This window comes from Labeo rohita, chromosome 2 (genome assembly GCF_022985175.1).
Source record: "Labeo rohita strain BAU-BD-2019 chromosome 2, IGBB_LRoh.1.0, whole genome shotgun sequence".
Taxonomy (NCBI): domain Eukaryota; kingdom Metazoa; phylum Chordata; class Actinopteri; order Cypriniformes; family Cyprinidae; genus Labeo; species Labeo rohita.
Window position 1 is genome coordinate 33,484,442 of NC_066870.1, and position 20,276 is coordinate 33,504,717.

The 20,276-nt window shown below is 34.2% G+C and overlaps 1 protein-coding gene and 1 long non-coding RNA gene across 2 annotated transcripts; one reads left to right on the forward strand and one right to left on the reverse strand.

Moving 5' to 3' along the window:
- Positions 1-3,454: 3,454 nt before the first annotated feature.
- Positions 3,455-4,304, reverse strand: LOC127154505 (uncharacterized). Its single transcript, XR_007825488.1, has 3 exons — positions 4,226-4,304; positions 3,979-4,035; positions 3,455-3,878 (listed from the first exon to the last, which is right to left on the reverse strand). It is a non-coding gene; the product is annotated as an uncharacterized LOC127154505 (long non-coding RNA).
- A 9,111-nt stretch (positions 4,305-13,415) lies between these two features.
- klf6b (Kruppel-like factor 6b) lies at positions 13,416-20,062 on the forward strand. Its single transcript, XM_051095938.1, has 3 exons — positions 13,416-13,671; positions 14,875-15,334; positions 18,220-20,062. Exons 1-3 carry the CDS (start codon positions 13,570-13,572, stop codon positions 18,393-18,395), a joined length of 738 nt encoding a protein of 245 aa, XP_050951895.1. The 5' UTR covers positions 13,416-13,569; the 3' UTR covers positions 18,396-20,062.
- Positions 20,063-20,276: the final 214 nt, after the last annotated feature.

The window sequence follows — 20,276 nt, forward strand, 5'->3', positions numbered from 1 at the left end:
CAGCATCGTGGATGCGCATCCCAGAGCCTGTACTACACAAGCTTTTGTGCTTAAAACATATACAAATTTTTATTTTTCAAAAAAAATGGCCGATCGTTTCGCTAGATAAGACCCTTCTTCCTCGCTGGGATCATTTAGAGCCCTTTGAAGCCGCATTTAAACTGCATTTTGGAAGTTCAAAATTGGGGCACCAATGAAGTCCATTATATGGCGAAAAATTCTGAAATGTTTCCTTAAAAACCATAATTTCTTTACGATTGAAGAGATTAAAGACATGAACATCTTAGATGACAAGGGGGTGAGTAAATCATTTGTAAATTGTTGTTCTGGAAGTGGAGTTCTCCTTTAATGAAGATTAGCATGACAAGAAAAAATACGTTTTAAAATATATTCAAATAGAAAGCGTTTTCTTTCAAATTGTAGGTTTACTGTTTTTGCTGTATTTTTGATCAAATAGGACCTAAATGCAGCGTTGCTGAGCAGAAGGTTCAGTTCATAGATACGTTTACATAAGGTAAAAAAGATACATTTAACATAATTTTTCTTAGTAATCAACTTAAAAGTATTAAGTACAAAGTATTAAGTTGTTTAACTCCGTGTAGTTTGTTGGTTAAACAACTTCATTAGAAGTTGTCTTAATGAGAGTGTATATCCTTTTGGCTCCATTATAAGAGGGCCATGTAAATGACACTTAATTGCTCTTATGTTTCTGCATAGCATTTGCATGACTTTTGTTTCTTTGTTTCTTGAACATCATGTTACTGATTCTTTGCATTCCCAAACTGCATTCAGATACTCTTTCTCTGTGCCCATTGGCCATATTTTAGACATTTCAGACATTCATTTGCTCAGGGATGGTTCCAGTACCCGAACAAGTATCACACCAATATTTAAATTTTTTTGTATGTACCACATTTATTCATTTATTTATTTTTTCAATATGGACTAGAGAAAACTTAATATGAATTTTAAAATTTTAAATACTGTTGACCAGAGCATGTTAGCCAGCTTAGCCAGATCGGCTAGCTCTTCACTGGGTGGAAATGAGCTCAAAGTTGAACTTTTTTAATGTACGTTCACTCTCTAACAAGGGTCTCCTCATCAGTGATATTGTGGATGATCGTAAGTTTGATTTCTTCTGTTTGGTTGAGACCTGGCAGCAAGAGAATGACTTTTTAGAGTTTTCAGACGTGGTGGAGGCTTAGCGATATTTCACAAATGGACTTACAAAGCATCTCCATTGACTGTGTTTAACATACACTTCCTTTGAATAAGTTGCTTTATCTATCAGCGGTCCAACGCCTATAGTTCAAGCTTTTTTGCATTTGTAACCTCACTGTGTACCTTAGTACCTAATATTATTCTATTGGGTGACTTCAGTATTCATGTGGACAGTGCTGGTAACTCATTCACAAAGGACTTTATTTCCTGCCTGGACAATTTTGGTCTCCAACAATATGTGGACTTTCCAACCTATTTTAAAGGCCACACACTGGACCTCGTTTGCTGTTCAGGTGTTACACCTCTACAATGTACAGGAACATGCAATACCCATATCAGATATACATTGCTTAATTTTAATGTTAACGTTACACTCTCTAGATCCAAACAACAACGTTCCATGACATTCCGAAATCTAAACAAAAATATAAATATCAACCCCTCAGCTTTTACTGTTGCAATCACCGACCTCCCATGTAGTGATCATCTCTCTTCTGATGGTCTGGTCTCCTTTTATATTCCTGAATTACAGGAGCTCTTGGACTAGCATCAAAGGAGAACTCCACTTCCAGAACAACAACAATCCACTTCCTTGTCATCTAAGATGTTCATGTCTTTCTGTTTTCAGTTGTAAAGAAATTATGTTTTTTGAGGAAAGCATTTCAGTATTTTTCTCCATATAATGGACTTCATTGGTGCCCTGATTTTGAACTTCCAAAATGCAGTTTAAATGCAGCTTCAAAGGGCTCTAAATGATCCCAGCCGAGGAAGAAGGATATTTTCTAGCAAAACGATTGATCGTTTTTTTTCAGAAAATAAAAATTTGTATGCTTTTTAAGCACAAAACTCGTGTTGCACAGGCTCTGAGATGTGCGTCCACGATGCTACGAATTAGTGATGGGTCGTTCTTGAACGATTCGTTCATTCATTCATCTTATGGGACGGTCACGTGATGAACGAACGACTCAAACCCAAAAACTTGTCAGATAAGAGGTGAGGTGAGCTAATCATAGACTAAAGACCCAGGTAAACAATTAATGAATCTTTTCTGTTTCTTATAGCATTATAGTTTTGTCTTGTTTGTAGTGTGATCAACGTTTGTGTAAGCAGTAGATGTGTTAGGGAAGTAACACGTAACATTTTAATTATATTTTGTTAAAATGAACAAAATGAACGAAATGACTCAAAAAAAGATTTGTTCATTTTGCTGAACGAGACTCAAAGGTCCGAGTCGGTAAAATGATCCGAACTTCCCATCACTACTACGACTCAAGTCCAAGTTCATCGTCTGTGTAGAGCAGAAGTGGAGTTCTCCTTTAAAATTTTCACTTGCCTGTACATTTTAGCTTTAATTAAAAAAATAATATCACATCTGCTGAGTTAGTGAACCGTAATCAAGCACATGCAACAGAAGCGCCCTCTCGTTCTCTGTCTTTCTCCTCACTGCCAATTAATATTAGAAAGTAGGTGAATTGCTTGACTTTCTATGCTATGGAAATATCCAAAAGCACAATTTAACTACAAACTTTCAGCAGTGTTTGTGAGAGGGGGATGTGCTTCTGTGTCGTTTCTCGCTCAATTGGCATGTTTTACCTCACCTCACATACAGCGGCTATACAGACATGAATGTAACATTTATTCTGTTAATTAGATTCATTCACATCAAAGACGTCCTTAATGTCAGGATGTCAGTAAAGGAGAGACCTGATAATTTTTAATTGTTCACATTTATTTGTCACATTTATGGCTTCTTCATACACTATAAACACCCTTTATCTTCATTTTTCAGTTTAAAGCTATGGCCCCAACAATGAAGTGTGTGTGTTTATTAATGTGTTTATTTGAATTGAAAGTTATTATATATATTTTACAGGACTTACTTAATAACACAACAATCATTTTCAGTGCTAAAGTGTTATCAAGTGCTTAGCAGTGCACACTATACTTCCAGTGCTTTCCAGTATACTAAGAAGTTAAAGAAAACTGAAATGAATTGATTTGTCATCAAGCCTTTGAATAGCCTTAAATTAAATTGTATTTGCCAAATAATAAAACACAACTATTGTTTTTTATGATACTTCAGTGTACATCAGGATCAGTTCCTAGGTCAATGGCAAAGCAAATACAATGCTAATTTCTTATGCCTGTCAAGCAAAATTCACAAGGTAAGTAAAAAGATGCACACTCTTCTTTGGTAATTAAGACGTGTAGAACTTTATTTATATAGCATATTTTAAAACCAAAAGTTTAGAAAGTGCTTTACAGCAGACATATGGAAGAAGAAAAGTAAAATCTTCACAGTGTTTTAGGTGATGTACATGTATCTTTTGTAGGATGAATAGAAATTAAAAATAACTTCCTTTAATAAACCATAAATACGGATTCACAGACTGTCTTGTTTGTTTATGCATTTTGCTTCTCTTTGCAAATTCTTTTCCTTTCTTCTTCCTCTTTAGCCCTGTTCGCAATGTCGATTCTCCTCTTCTCTTCTTCTCTCGATTTCCGTATATTTCTCTCATATTCAATTTCACGTTGCGCTTTATTAAGTTCTTCTCTTAATATAGTTTTTTCATAATCATAAACCACTGGTCTAGCACTTTGATGATTCCCACTGTTACCAGAGTTTTTATTTCCCATTTGCAGTGTTTTGAAGAAAGCTGTATGCCATTAGAGAGAGAAACATTCGTCCATTAAAGTATAATCCAACCACTAAATGCTATAGTATTTATCATAAAAGAGGCAGTAGTTAAAGTTTACCGTTTACTGATGACTGTTTCTTTCCTCAGGTTTTGCTCAGCTTCTGCCTTCTGTATCCTAAAGGAGACATTGATGCTTGTTATGAAAAAAAATATATATTATATGCTGAATATTCTGTAGTTGGAAACAGATGTTTAATTGTAAAAGTTGAAGCATTCATGCCTCATTCTGTCAACTTGCCTACAGTTACTGAAAAAACTACAGCCATCTGAAAAACGACTTTTGTTAAACTCTGTTAACAACATACCTGTTTCCACTTGATACTTCAGTAGTTTGTTGTGTCTTGGCTCATCCAGTTCTCAGGTACAGCTGGTGTGTGTGCGAGAATGTGTGTGTAAGCTACTAGTGTAAGGCACTTTTATACAGTGCTGAGGTGTGGCAGTGCTGTGAATTGACACATCTGTCACTGATCAGCCAATGAGACTGCAGCGTTGTGGAGGAAATGAGAGGTTGGTTATTTTAGCATTTCATTTCAGATCAGTCTTAAATTCTTTAGGTGTTTCAGGTGTGTTAATTGCAAATTTTAGTATTTGCTAAAATTACCTTTAACTTTCACACAGAGATCATATAATACATGTAATACCTTTTTATACACTAAAAAATGCTGGGTGAAATATGGACAAGCCCAACAACTCAGCTAGTGTTTAAAAATTACTGTATGGTATGGTTGGCTTAAAATGAACCCAAAATAGATTGTAAATTAAAAATCAGACACATAATTACTAGAGGCATCTGTTATAAAAATGTTGGGTGTAGAGTGTATTAAGTGAAAATGCATTGTGGGAATGCAACCAAGGAAATAAAAGTGTGCGATAAAAGTGTGGATGGGTTCCTATGACCCACTTTAAGGGTGCTTTAATACCTGGCACTTTGTTTCGGAACCTTAGTTCGGTTCGTTTGGGCATATGTAAACACGGCAATCGCGCTCGGATACGCGGCAAAACAATCGTTCTGAGATCGCCGGAACGAGGTGGTCTCGGCTCGATTGAAAACAATCTCTGGAGCGAACCTGTGAATGTCATGGGCACGTCTTCGCCATTCAAAATCAAAGCGTGCATTTTCATTTTATAATGCCGTCTTATTGCTCTCTTTGTAGTAGGTGTATTTTAAAAATGTTTTCCCGACGAATCCTGGACTCCTGCTAAAAATTATAAATTAATGTAACGATAGCTACATAAAATGGAACAATAAGCCCGCAAAACTGTTGTTGTTGCATCCTGACGGATGACAGCTGAATACCAGAAAATAAACCGTGGAACTTGTATTAGCACATTTGGTCTGTTTAGAAACTTTGCCGTGTGAAAGCGAACCGCACCAAGAATAAAATGCAACATTGTAATAAATGCAATCCCTGTTTCGGAACAAAGCAATCGATCTACAGGTGTGAAAGCATCCGTCTCCTGGCTGCAGCGATTTGACTAAAGGGTCATGCTTCAAGTTGAAGCTTTGAAAAAAAGACCCACTAGAGGGCGCAAGTTCTCTTTCTCCACTGAAATAGACCTCTGAAAATTACATTGATTTTTAACAAAATGAAATGCATGCAATTCATGGGAGGAAAATGATGCCCAAACACAAGAGCCCCATAAATGTCTAGGACTGATATAACAATAATCAACAGTAGTTTTTAGTATCAATGATATACTATTATAGTTTTTGTTAATATTTTGGAATAATTTTATTTTTATATTTTCTGTTTTTAATTTTAAAGTTTTAGTAGTATTATTGTGGTTTTGTCAATTTGTCATTTAGTTTTAGTATATTTATTTTTTGTTATTTCAGTACGTTGTTTATTTTAATTTCAGTTACATTTATTTTACTACAGTAACATTTATTTATTTACTTGTTTGTTTGTTTGTTTGTTTGTGTGTGTGTGTGTGTGTGTGTGTGTGTGTGGTTTTAGTTAACTTTGATAACCCAACCAGCAGTACTAACAAATAATAAATTATATAAGTTATATTTATAAGTTATATTTATTAGTTTTAGTAAATTAAATATTTAGTATATAATATTTAGTAATATATATATTTATATATTTAGTATATATTGTGTTATTTTAGTAGTTTGTTTATTTTTATTGAAAGTACATTTATTTATGTATTCATTTATTTATTTATGTGTGGTTTTAGTTTTAGTTAACCATAATAACCCATAACTAATAAATTATAAATTAAATAACAAATATATGAACAATAAAAAGTCCCAAACACTATAGATTCCTGGTAGAAAGACACCAGTAAGAAAAAGAGCTGGGTTCAAAGGATACTACTACTACTATTACTACTACTACTACTAATCACAATTTTTAAGTATTTATTTATTCATTTATTTAATATTGTTAAAAGTGGTATTATATACACAGTTTTGTTATAGAGCTTGTGTGTGTGTGTGTGTGTGTGTGTAAGAGAGAGAGAGAGAGAGAGAGAGAGAGCACCTGATATTCCCTACATTATGAGAATCAAACAAGGACAGTAATAGCAGTAAATTTTAACCTTGTAGGGATATTTTTTGGTCCCCATGGGCAAAACAGCTTATAAAAAATCCAGAATGCAGGTTTAGGGGTAGGATTAGGGTAAGGAGATAGAAAGTACGTTTACCTCTGTGTGTGTGTGTGTGTGTGTGTGTGTGTAAGAGAGAGAGAGAGAGAGTACATACTTTACAGGGTGGAACTTCATGCTGTCAGTAGCAGATTTACAAATATAAATATTACATATATCTTTGTCAGACAGAACACCAAGAGTGTGTGTTGTATGAATTATAGTGAGGATACACCCTCGCGTCATTGCCTCTCTCTCCCTCTCAAACACACACACAGGCACAGGGCTGCTTTATAGCTCATCTTGCTTCCATTACGACAATTACAGTGTAATGTGTCTGAACTAGAACGTACTGTCCTTGTACTGAGCTTTCTGCTTACTCAACAAACACACTGCTGAAATATGGCTTGAGGGCAGACATATTGACATGATAATGTCCCAGTCCCAACCTAATGTTTCTGAATAGCAGTGACTACAGGACCAATAATTATTTTACAGTTCATTTTAGAAGAGTAGTTTCCTCATGCATATAGGTAGATACACCTTCATAATCCATCCCAGCGCTTTTTCAGACTCTGAAGGTGTGGGACAGTGAGTTTTGTTTTAACTGCTGTAGTGTAGTATTCAGTGCACCTATCAGCACTAGTGTATCCCATTGCCGCGGGCGAGTCGGCACAGGTTAATTGTACAAAGTGTTGCACTTAGATGGCAGTGTATTCTAGGAATTTCAGGACGTTAACAGAGAACATTGTCATGCCAGCAGCATGTGGGTCGATGGGATTCTTGGTAATGCTTTGGCTTTCCTGAGAATATAAAACAAGTCTCTTTTATAATGGCAATCAGATGACAACATCAAAGCATATCATCATGAAAGATCTCATATAAAAATAAGCAGACAATGTAGTTTATGCATTGCAGCGCTGCCAACTTCTATTACAAATTGTACAAATTGTCTTGTTACAGACTTACTATAATTTTGTTCTTCCACCCCCCCCATTTTACAAGATGTACTATAAGTTTCAGATGTGTCTGTGAAGTTTCAGCTCAAAATATCCCACAGATCATTTATTATATCATTATGAAAATGCCTATGGTGGAAGCAGAAAAGTTTTCGTGCACGTCTCTTTAAATGCAAATGAGCTGCTGCTCCGTGCCCCTTTTCCAGAATAGTGCTGTGCATTTACTGCTCCTACATCAGATACTCTGCTAAAAAAAAACAAAAAAAAAAAACATCTGTTTGGTTTTGATTATCATGTCTGTCGCACTGAAATCGTGTTTTAAATCATATTAGCTTAAACTTTTGATATACAGTTTTCTGAGTGCACACATCAGAAACACGTGTACAGAAAGCGTCTGTTTTTTGCATGCGAGTACTTCTCTTTCATGTCTTATTGCGCTTAAACTATCAAATACACACAAGTTTGTGTTAAAAACACACACAAGTTACAAAAACAGCAATGGTAAACAGCTGGGATTGCATGTTTACAGTATATTACATCTGTGTGTCTGCAGTGTAATATAAATAAATCAATAAATCCACTGCTCTCGTCTCCTCTGAGGCTGGGACTCTAAATAGTGTTCTGTGCTCATCTGTGCAGCCAACGACAGAACAGTTAGCATGCTTTGCTCAAATATTTGCCACAGCGATAGATCTGGTACGCCGCTGTTGCTTGTGAAAATAAAATGACTGCGACATGGGTGGAAACTTGAAGATTAAGTGGCGGTAATATTATAATAAGATCCCCTTTTTACATAACAGGGAGAGCGAAATCTGACGGGCTCGTTTTTTCAAATGCTTGCAGAAAAAGGCTTACCAAAACAAAACAAAAATCAGATTATCATGCCAAAAAAATATTGAAACTAGTGAGCAAAATCTTTGAAACATAGTCACTGGTGGAACTGAAGGCTACAGGGTAGTAAAGAACAGTTTACCCTTCATTTATGGGTCAATTTAGATTGTTGAAGACACCTATGATGTATGTTCAGAATGACATGAGAGAATCTAAAATGAGCATTTTGTAAACTGTCCCCAGGCATATTACACCCATCTCTACCTCTCAAACATCCACACAGTCTTCTTTTTTCTGTAGATGTGGTGCCTCAGATCACAAAAGGAGGTATTTCTCTCAAGGCAACATAACTGGTTCTGTGTGTTGTGTGACGGCGAGCCCAGACTGGAATCATGTTTGTTATTATAGTGGATGTTCTGAAGTCTAGAATAATAACGGAACAAGAGAATGGCTCAAGCTTTAGGTATGTACAGTATGCCTGTGTAAATCTACTTCTAGGAACAGCCTAATTACCTCCAATACAAAAAAGAAATGTGCTTCTAAGAAAAGTACAAAACGCCCCATTTAAACAAGTCTGATCAAGCGTGGGACTGTATGCGTGTGTGTAATTGACTTGTTGGATTCACGGATGTGTCCAAACACTCAACAAATGCTCTAACGCTAATCTGAAAATTGTGCTGGTGGTTGTATAAACCCGACTGGAATGTCACACTTCTGTTAGACTCATTGAAAACTCAATGAGGACTCATGGTAGACTTATTTAAGAGATCCTGGGCAAATACGTATTTAGATTTTTATTTTTTTTAAGAATTTCACTCAGTAGATTCATTTGTGATTTACAGGTGAGGTCAAATGTTTACATATTGTACACCTTGCAGAATCTGCAAAATGTTAATTGCTTTACCAAAATAAGAGGGATGAGACAAAATGCATGTTATTTTTTTATTTAGTACTGACCTAAATAGGATATTTCACATAAAAGATGTTTACATATAGTCCACAAGAGAAAATAATAGTCGAATTTATAAAAATGACCCCATTCAAAAGGTTACATGTGCTTGATTCTTAATACTATGCTGTTACCTTAATGATCCACAGCTGTTTTTTTTTTTCAGTGGTAGTTGTTCATGAGTCCCTTGTTTGTCCTGAACAGTTAAACTGTCCGCTGTTCTTCAAAAAAAAATCCTTTAGGTCTCACAAATTCTTTGATTTTTTAGCATTTCTGTGTATTTGAACCCTTTCCAGCAGTGACTGTATGATTTTGAGATTCATCTTTTCACACTGAGGACAACTGAGGGACTCATATGCAACTATTACAGAAGGTTCAAATGCTCACTGATGCTCCAGAAGGGAAAACAATGCATTAATAGCCAGGGGTGTAAACTTTTGAACAGAATGAAGATGTGCACATTTTTCCTATTTTGCCTAAATATCTTTTTTTTTTCATTTAGTACTTCCCTTCAGAAACCACAGAAGATACTTACATGTTTCCCAGAAGACAAAATAAGTTAAATTTACCCTGATCTTCAAATTCCAAAAGTTTTCAACCCCTGTTCTTAATGCATTGTTTTTCTTTCTGAAGCATCAGTGAGTGTTTGAACCTTCTGTAATAGTTGCACATGAGTCCCTCAGTGTAAAAAGTTGGATCTCAAAATCACACAGACATTGTTGGAAAGGGTTCAAATACACAAGAATGCTAAAACAAAACAAAAACAAAAAAAAACTGAATTTGTAGGACCTGAAGCAGCTTAAAACTGCTGTGGATCATTCAGGTAACAACACAGTATTAAGGATCAAGCGTATGTAAACTTTTGAACGGGGTCATTTTTATACATTCAACTACAATTTTCTCTTGTGGACTATATGTAAATGTATTTTATGTGAAATATCTTCTTCAGGTCAGTACTAATTAAAAAATAACATGCATTTTGTATGATTCCTCTTATTTTGGTAAAATAATTAACATTTTGCAGATTCTGCAAGGTGTATGCAAACTTTTGACCTCAACTGTATATTGAATATTAATTATTATTTTCTGCCCCACATCCATCCATGAATGACACACAGGCAAATAAGTACATGAACCTGTGAAGATCAGTATAATGCAGTCATTTTTCAACCCATTTTGATTCACTATCTTTTTTCTCATTTTGATTCATTGTCCTTTACTTGTTTTACTACTTAACACACTCCCAGGTGTGGGTGTATATATATACTTGCAGAAACAGTATTACGTAAAAACGTTAGCAAGCTGAAACAAAGCAGACGCACACACATATACACATTCATGGTATTTTTGAAATTCTTTTCACAGACATTCATACAACCACAAAGAAACAAATCACAAATCTGCAGAACCCCAAAGAGAAAAACACATATCCAGGCCCACACAGCAAGATACAATAATGCTGCAAAATTCATAATGCAATGTCAGTGTCTTGCCAGCTTTCCATAACTATGTGTAACCAAACTATACGCTCTCATATTCAGTCACTCACCCTGGCCGAGCATTCAAACCTGTGGTGTCTTGTACTTATTTTATTTATTTATTTATTTTTCAATTTCATCACATTAGCAATTAGTTTTGCCATGCTCACTATGAGATAAAACTACATTTTCCTGATGTCATGTTGTGTTTGATTCAGCCTACAAGCATTTAAATGTTGATTGATCAACGTATCTATGTGTGTTTTACTGTACTGTTGAGCCCCATGTTTAATATTTATTTGTTTGCTCTGAAATTACTTCAGGACCAATCAGAATTTCAGCCAACTAAGCATTGCCAAATAGATTTAAAATGTTTAATGCAATAAGTATAATAAAAATCTAGTTAAAATAACCAAGACACGTTTTTAACCTTGAGGATTTTTATGTATGTACCCATTTTTATGTTATGTACCCATTATGTATAATAACAAACAGGAATAATGACCTCCATATATTTTTCTAAAACATTGTAATATACAATAAACAGCGCATTTAGACTTAAGTGATGCCACAAATGAATCTTGTTTTTGAATTGATTCAGTGAAATGGATTGTTTATGGATGTTGTGAATATTTTGCATCATACAGCTCATTTGTCACACATTTTCTACGCTACTTCCCACATCTTTCTACTTTTTCAAATTACAATGTGGCAAAACAACTGCGGAACTCAAAATTTGTTTGTGGGTTTGTATAGTGCAGTTTGTGTTAATTTGTCTGATTGTGTTTTGCCATTTTAGGCTTACTGGTTATTGAGTTTAAATTGTAATTATTTTTGTCAGTGTGTCATGTATGTTTTTGCATTTTATTTTGTTTATTTGTTTTTAGTCATGCATTTGCGAATGCCTTCCTTTTACTATGTAGTCATTACCATGAATTACCTTGAAAACAATCTCTGTGATTTGGAGTATGCTGCGAAATACTATCTTTGACAGAATGAAATAGAGCATGTGTGCTAGCCTGAATACAAACAGTGTGAGTGTAATCACAGAAAATATGAGTCACCGTCACTGTGCACACTCCTCTCTCTCTTTGTATGTGCATGTCGGTGCATGTGTGTGTGTCTGTCTGTGCATATGTGCATTATCCATTCACACAGTTTTGATTAAGGGAAAAGCTTAGATTGTAAACACAGACTGACATGCCACAGTGCTTTATGAGTTTTAAAAATATATATATGAGTTTTTTGATAGCAGAGTATGCTTGTGTACATGCTTCCAGGTATTTACTTTCAGTAATCCTTACCTCACTGTTTCTAATCTAAGGCTTTGTGGGTGTGGAAAGCACATACACAGACATCACAAATTGGCAAATGTCCTCCTTGCGTTTGTTCACTTGTTACTAATTATTGTTTAGTTTCCCCCACTGTTGCTCTGATGATGAGTAACAAAAAATTACACTTAGTTTAACATAGTTTGATTATATAAAGTGTCAGGTCAGAAGAATCCCCAGTATTGCATTACATATATGTATATATAGCCTATAAAGTACATACTGCATGTCAGATTTTTAATTAGTTGACCTAGTCTCAGCGATTTGTTTATGAATCAGACTTATCTGGTTCGCAGGACACATCAAGAGTCATTGAAATAGTGTCTCAGTGATCCAGTTCACTTGAGGGTAAAATAATCCGTAAGTAATTATCCTGAGACTAGGTCAACTAATTAATTAGGTCAAGAAATTAAAATTCCTCTTACTAAGAGATCATTGCTTCCAGGTCTTATGGAGATTTTAATCATGCTTTTATAATAATTTCTTTTTATTTAATTATTGTTATGTTTATTATGGTTATGGTTGTTATTTTATTACATTATTTTATGTTGCATGCTTACAAAGCCATACTTAAGCTGTTTAAATGTGACAATTTCTCTGAGCTCTTCCTGATATACACTACCAGTAAAAAAGATTTTTAATGTGTTTTTAAAGAAGTCTCTTCTGCTCTCCAAGCGTGCATTTATTTGATCCAAAGTACAGCAAAAACAGTAAAAAAAGGTTTACAACTTAAAATAACTGTTTTCTGTTTGAATAAATTTTAAAATGTAATTTATTCTAGTGATTTCAAAGCTGAATTTTTAGCATGATTACTCCAGTCACATGATCTTACAGAAATCATTCTAATATTCTGATGTGCTGCTCAAAAACAATTATTATTATTATGTTGAAAACAGCCGAGTAGAATTTTTTTAGATTTTTTATTCAAATAGAAAAAGTTATTTTAAATAGTAAAAGTATTTCAAAATTGTACTTTGGATAAAAAAAGGCAGGCTTGGTGAGCAAAAAAGACTTACTAAAAAAAAATTACAAATCTTACTGTTAAAAAACTTTTTACTGGTAGTGTGTGTATATATATATATATAATAGTTGCCAAAGAGTACAGCTATCTACGCTCGTAAAAATGCGTGCTAATACCGCAACTTCCTCATTTGCAATGAAGGGGTTTGTTTATATACCTCCCCAGAAATAGCGCCAACTACAACCCACCAATCATCACACACACAAACACGCCGATGCCCAATGCTCAACCAGATCGGCAGACGGACGCACCCATTGGGTGGAGTTAAAGCGCTGGGCGGGGCAGTAGCCGCTCGCCTCTGATTCGTCCGCTGGTGACGTCGCTCAACGTGCTTCGCTTGTTTTGAAAAGTTTGCAGCGCTTCTGTGCAGCCGAGAGTCCGCTAAAGACAAACAACTGTTGCCTTACATCCGCGCATGAAGACACGGCGGGAAAGCGCTTTTTCCAGGATTTCCAGCTGGGTTTGACAGATCTGTACGTGGGAGGAATATGGATGTTATTCCCATGTGTAGTATTTTCCAGGAGCTACAGAGTGTCCTTGACACGGGATACCTGTCCGCCTTACCGTCTCTGGAGGAGTACTGGCAACAGGTAACGTTAATATAAACCACCTGTTTTATTCATCAAATACTGTGATCAAACATATGAGTAAGAAAAGCAAACGTTTCCCAAACCTAAGTTTTGTAACGTTAGTCTTAAGTTTAGTAAGATAAAATAGAAGAAAAAGAGAACTATTAAAAGCGGATGACAAACAACAAATTTGAACATTGAAATGACCGACGTGAGAGAAGTGAAGAAAGGTCTCTTATATATTCTCACATATTTTTAAATAGGTCTAAATTTATCCACTACCAGTCAAAAGTTTTTAAACAGTAAGATTTCTGAATGTTTTCATAAAGAAGTCCAAAATCCAAAAACAGCAAAAATATTTTTATTATTTTAATAGACTGTTTTCTATTTAAATATGTTTTGAAATGTAATTTATTCCTTTGATCAAAGCTACATTTTCAGGATCATTACTCCAGTCTTCAGTGTCACATGATTTTTAGGAAATCATTCTAATATGCTGATTTGCTGTTCAAAAAAACATTATTATCATTATTAATAATAATGCTTAAAGCAGTTGATTACTTTTTTCAGGATTTTGTATGAATAGAAAGATCTAAAGATCAGCGTTTATCTGAAATTAAAAAGCTTTTGTGACATACCATTCAGAAGCTTGGAGTCAGTATATATATATATATATATATATATATATATATATATATATATATATATATATATATATATTTATATATATATTTATTTATTTATTTATTTATTTAGGGAAAGAATTTTAGGAATTAATAAGTGATGATAAAGGCATTTATAATGTTACAAAAGATTTCTATTTTAGCTAAATGCTGTTCTTCTTAACTTTTTATTCATAAAAGAAACCTAAAAAAATTCTACTCAGCTGTCTTCAACATAATAATAATAATAGTAATAATAAATGTTTTTTTTTTTTTTTTGAGCAGCAAATCAGAATATTAGAATGATTTCTGAAGGATCATGTGACAAGTAATGGTGCTGAAAATTCAGCTTTGAAATCACAGGAATAAATTACATTTTAAAATATATTCAAATAGAAAACAGTTATTTTCAATAGCAAATATATTTTAAAATTTTACTGTTTTTGCTGTACTTTGGATCAAATACATGCAGGCTTGGTGAGCAAACTTTTGACTTGAGTGTAAGAAAATATTTGCATACAATGCATGTTTGTCACTGATTGCTTTTGATTGTCTCTTACAGACTTGTCTTGAGCTTGAGCGCTATCTGCAGAATGAGCCCTATGTCTCTGCAGCTGATCTAAGATCAGTATGCGAGTCTGATAATCTCTGGAACCAGTTTCTGCGTTGCTGCGGGACTGAACCGAACTCGTTGCCACCGGAAGCTTCCATCCCCAAGCAGGACGGGGCCGCTACGGCTTCCCATTCGCCATTCGGCATCTGTAAGAAGATCATTTCATCTGCTGATGTGCTTACACACCCACAGCAGCATGTAATCGCACACACGCCCCCGACGCCACCCTCCTCATCCTCACTTCCTCTCATGGAGGTTAAAGAAGATGCAGAAGGGGTGAGAAGGGATGAGGTCAAAGGTGAGATGTCACCCGAAGGACGAAGGAGAGCTCATCGCTGTTACTTCAACGGCTGCAGGAAGGTGTACACCAAGAGTTCTCACCTCAAAGCACATCAACGCACACACACCGGTAAGCAGTTTTTGTGTGTCTATAGTCTTACCTGTATTTTGGTTTACTGTTGCCACAACAGTGTTCTTAGCTTTGGGAAACAAAACTTCCCCCTTTTGGATCATGTTGAAAGTCACTAAGATAAATCTGCTTTACAAAGCATGTTTTTTAAAACCACTCCTAAAGCCTTCACAAAAATCGTAACAGCATGAACTGATATACTTTAAATGCAATTTAATTTGCTTTAGATAAAAGCCTCTCTTATATCCATCAAAGTTACATTTATTTGATTAAAAAATACAGAAAAAAACTAATCTTATGAAATATTATTACAATTTAAAATAACAGTTTTCTAATTTATTGTACTTTAAAATATAATTTATTTCTGTGATGCAAAGCTGAATTTTCATCAGGTATTCCTCCAGTCTTCAGTGTCACATGATCATTCAGAAATCATTCTATGCTAATTTATTATCAGTGTTGGAAACAGTTGTGCTGCTTAATATTTTTGGAACCTGTGATACTTTTTTCAGGATTCTTTGATGAATAAAAATTCAAAAGAACAGCAATCTTTTCTAACAATAAAAGTTATTATTATAACTTATCATTTTAAAACATCCTTGCTGAATGAAAGTATTAATTTCCTTCAAAGAAAGAAAGAAAAAAAAACACTGACCCCAAATTTTGAACAGTATTGCATATTGTTACAAAAGATTTATGTTTTAATTAAATGCTTTTCTTTTTAACATTTTATTCATCAAAGAATCCTGAAAAAAGTATCACAAGTTACCAAAAAATAAGCATAAATAAAAATAAAATAAAAATATTAAACTGTTTCCAACATTGATAATAAATTAGCATATTAGTATGATTTCTGAAGGATCATGTGACATGTAAGACTGGAGTAATGCCTGATGAAAATTCAGCATTGCATCACAGAAAAAAAAATTGTTTTAAAGTATATTACAATAGAAAATCACTAATTTAAATTGCAATAATATTTTACAATATTAGAGTTTTTTTCTGTATTTTTGATTAAATATATGCAGCCTTGCAGAGCAGAACTTTAAAAAATATATATATATATAAGTATAATACCTAATATAAATGCAAATGTTTCCATGCATGCACAGTATGCATTCATTACCACGTAGCACTGCTGTTGCATAACACTTGTTGTTTGAATATTTAGCCTCCTCTGGAGGCGAATGTTTGAAGAGTGTGTGTAAATGTGGTTTGGTGACTCCCTACATTCTTGAAATGCTCATTCTTCATGTTGGCTGTCATACACTCTAGGAATATAGTTTACTTACCCTGTGTGCGTTAACCCTGTTCCCACACTGTTCATCTTTGCATGCAATCTAAAGAATGTTTGCGAACTGTACTGACTGTACTAAGAGCTAATAGAGATCATAAAGGAACCCAGATCACAGCAAAGAACAACATAGAGACGTGGGCTTGCGGGCGTGAACGTGTTCTGACATGTTGCACGTGACAATTATGTACCGGTTGACCCAAGTTTGTCTCTTTTTCTCACTATGCTTTCATGTTAGCATTTGGATGTCTTCTACATTCGAAAATCAAATTAACCACCCCAAAAATATGGCACTGTAGTATTTTACATGAAGATCCCATGGTCCCTGCTGCACCATGAGGCAAACTGAACGCAAAATAAATTTCTTGTCACGTAATATCCAATGTTCCAGCTTCTACAAGTAATCTCTCCTCATTCATATTTTGATAATTAATATACATGAGAATCAATTCTTTGGTCCAGTGAGATTTCAATGTGGGTGAGCTACCCAGAGCAATTAAACATTGACAATAAATTAAAACAATTCCATGTTATATACTAAATATAGCTTCAAAACAAGGAAATCGTAATGAAGAAGAACAAAGAAACAATAAAGCAATAAACAAAGAATGCTTTCAGTAGTTACAATGCTTGTTTATTTCGCATCTGGTTAAGATTGTGTAAAACTTTGATATCATTTAATGATATGCAGGTAAACAAATGTAATTTTCTTTTAGTTAGTGTTTTTCATAGGGGGTGACCGATTATCTTTTACCAATATTAGGCATCTGTAATTGGTCATTTTCAAAACCGATGCTTTTAAAATGGAAAGCATTTAAAGAAAGTTTTTGTCAGAGCTCTTTTTATTCTTGATTTAATATATTAAATGTAATATTTTAATATATTTTAAAATATGATTTATTCCTGTGATACAAAGTTGAATTTTCAGCATCATTACTCTGGCCTTCAGTGTCACGTGATCCTTTAGAAATCATTCTATTATGCTGATTTATTACTTTTATTATCAGTTTTGGAAACAGTTTTGCTGCTTAATATATTTTTTTGGCACCTGTGACTTTTTTTTCAGGATTCTTTGAGTAAAAAGTTAAAAAGAACAGCATATTTTCTAAGTCTTTGCTATCACTTTTTATCAATTTAACACATCCTTAGTGAATAAAAGTATATATTTATTTTTTTTAATTGGTAGAAATATGCTTTTACTGGCCACAAACATTGAATGGTAGTTTATATTGCTACAAAAGATTTCTATTTTAAAAAAATGCTGTTCTTTTTAACTTTGTATTAATTAAAGAATTCTGAAAAAAGTATCACAGTTTCCAAAATAATAGAAAGCACTACTGCATTAAACATAAAAAATCTTGATCCCAAACTTTTGAATGGCAGTGTATATTGGTTCAAAATGTCAGTTATTGGTCTACTTGATCTGTAATAGTCAGTACTGGTGTCAGTTGACCCCTAGTTTTACTTTGTTTTATTTTTCAAGTAATTTTGTTTTAATTTTTTTAACTGTCATCTTTTTATCAACTCACAGACCCAAGTTAAAAAACCTTAAATGTTTGAATGTGATGTTATGTGGGTATGTGTTATGCAGGTGAGAAGCCATACAGGTGTTCGTGGGACGGCTGTGAGTGGCGCTTCGCTCGAAGTGATGAACTGACCCGGCACTTCAGAAAACACACCGGAGCCAAACCCTTCAAATGCAGCCACTGCGACAGGTGTTTCTCTCGTTCTGATCATCTCGCCTTGCACATGAAGCGACACATCTGAACGCAAATCCCAAAGAGCTACACAGAATCCCAAAGACCTGCCACAGCTGGTTTTCTATGTATTCGCTGAGTGTCAGTGTTGCAGATTTTGCACCCTCTTGCTAAAGATATGGATTTCATCAGAACATGGGTAATAGCATTTGTTCCCATGCTGGTGACATTTGACTTGTTAGTCCCAAGTTATCCACCTTTTTCTACCCGTAAGAGCGAATTTGCAAATTTTATGGGTCTGACTGGTCTCATCCGCATCCAGCTATTTTTAGCTGTCCAAAACAGCTTGTTTTGCTGTTTGATAGTGCAAATAAGTGTATCCTACCATATTATTTTAATATTTTATCTTAATTACAAGCACACTGGTTTGTAGTGCAAACAGTTTTACTGTTTTACTGCGTTGTTATTCTTCTCGTTATTTCCCTATAGCGGCTAATGAACCGAAAGTCTCGCCCATAGGCTTACTTCTGCGTTGAAGAAAAAGGTGGACAGCATAGCTATAAATTCATTGAAAATGCAGAAAGTCTGGTACTGAATGCAAGCTAACACATTTGCAGGCTTTGCAAATTGCAGTGAATATGTCAAAATCAAAAATAATATTTTGTTAACACTTTGCATTAACACAGTGAAAACTCTCTGCTTTACGGCGCAGCTATTGTGTTTATATCCAGTGCAGCTATGTGTTCTTTAACAATACATATTTGAGATAAAAGTGTTTATTGCTGTTTATTACACTCTCAAATAAAAAAAAAAACTGTCATTGAGACTGCACCCTTTTATAACGTGCTAATATGTACTTTTAATGCACTAATATAGGAGTAAATAAGGTAAAAATAACCTGCTTTATCCAGCAGTTACAGGTACATTAGTCATGCTCATATTATTGTGCATTTAAAAAACTTTTTAACCTCTAAAATTAGCATTAGTGCCTTAAAAATTGTTCTAAGGGTTGACTTAGAAGCACTTAGAATGAAACTGGAAAATTGAATAATCATTGAATACTGTATATTTTGTGTCAGAGGGACTGGAATGACCGAATTGTGTTATTGAATTATTGTTACCTAAAGAAAGGGAGCTGGATTTGCTACTGTGTAGTAAGTTATAGTTTTGTGATTTTGAAAAATGCACAAGGATATTTCACTGGTTTTTCCGAGCACAGATTGACATCATGTCTGCGATGGCTCTCGCATGAGGCTCTTGCATATGTTGTCCAGATGTTTAAAGCCCTGCAGATGTTACAGAGATGAGGATGTTTGCTCAGGGATTGATCATATGAAAGCTGTTAATGTCTAACTGGAATTTGCAGTATCTTAAGGGGAATTTTAAAATGCACTCCAATATTATCACTTTATGTGCGTATAAAGATTTTTTTAAGGTTGTGAACTTAATATCACAGACATTTGTTAGAAATTAGAAAAGACATTTATTTTGAATTTTTCCTGTAGACCATGATCATTCGTAACCGTTCAGATCTTTTTGTCTGAATAGACTGATGTAAATGTTTTGTTTTACATTTTTTATTACTACAAAATGGTACTCTTTGCTTGTTTCCATTGTTAAAATTGTCTCTATGTAAGCTACAATATATTGTAAGATTGTTATTATCTTTGTAAAAACATTTTATACCACAATGATAATGAATGCTTTTTATAAAATTCGTTTTTGTGGTTTCTTTATTATACAGCGTGCAAAACATTACATAATAGATTGTAATTTTTTACTTTTTTTTCTAAACTTTAGGCATTAAAGGTTAAATTGGGATTCTGTATCAGAAAAATGACTGTGTGTAAACAGTAAACACTCTTCTGGAACATTTTGTGGACAATAATATGATGCTCTTTTTCAGTGTTACAACAAAAGTTCAGTACATCACGTTCATGGGAGTGTTTTA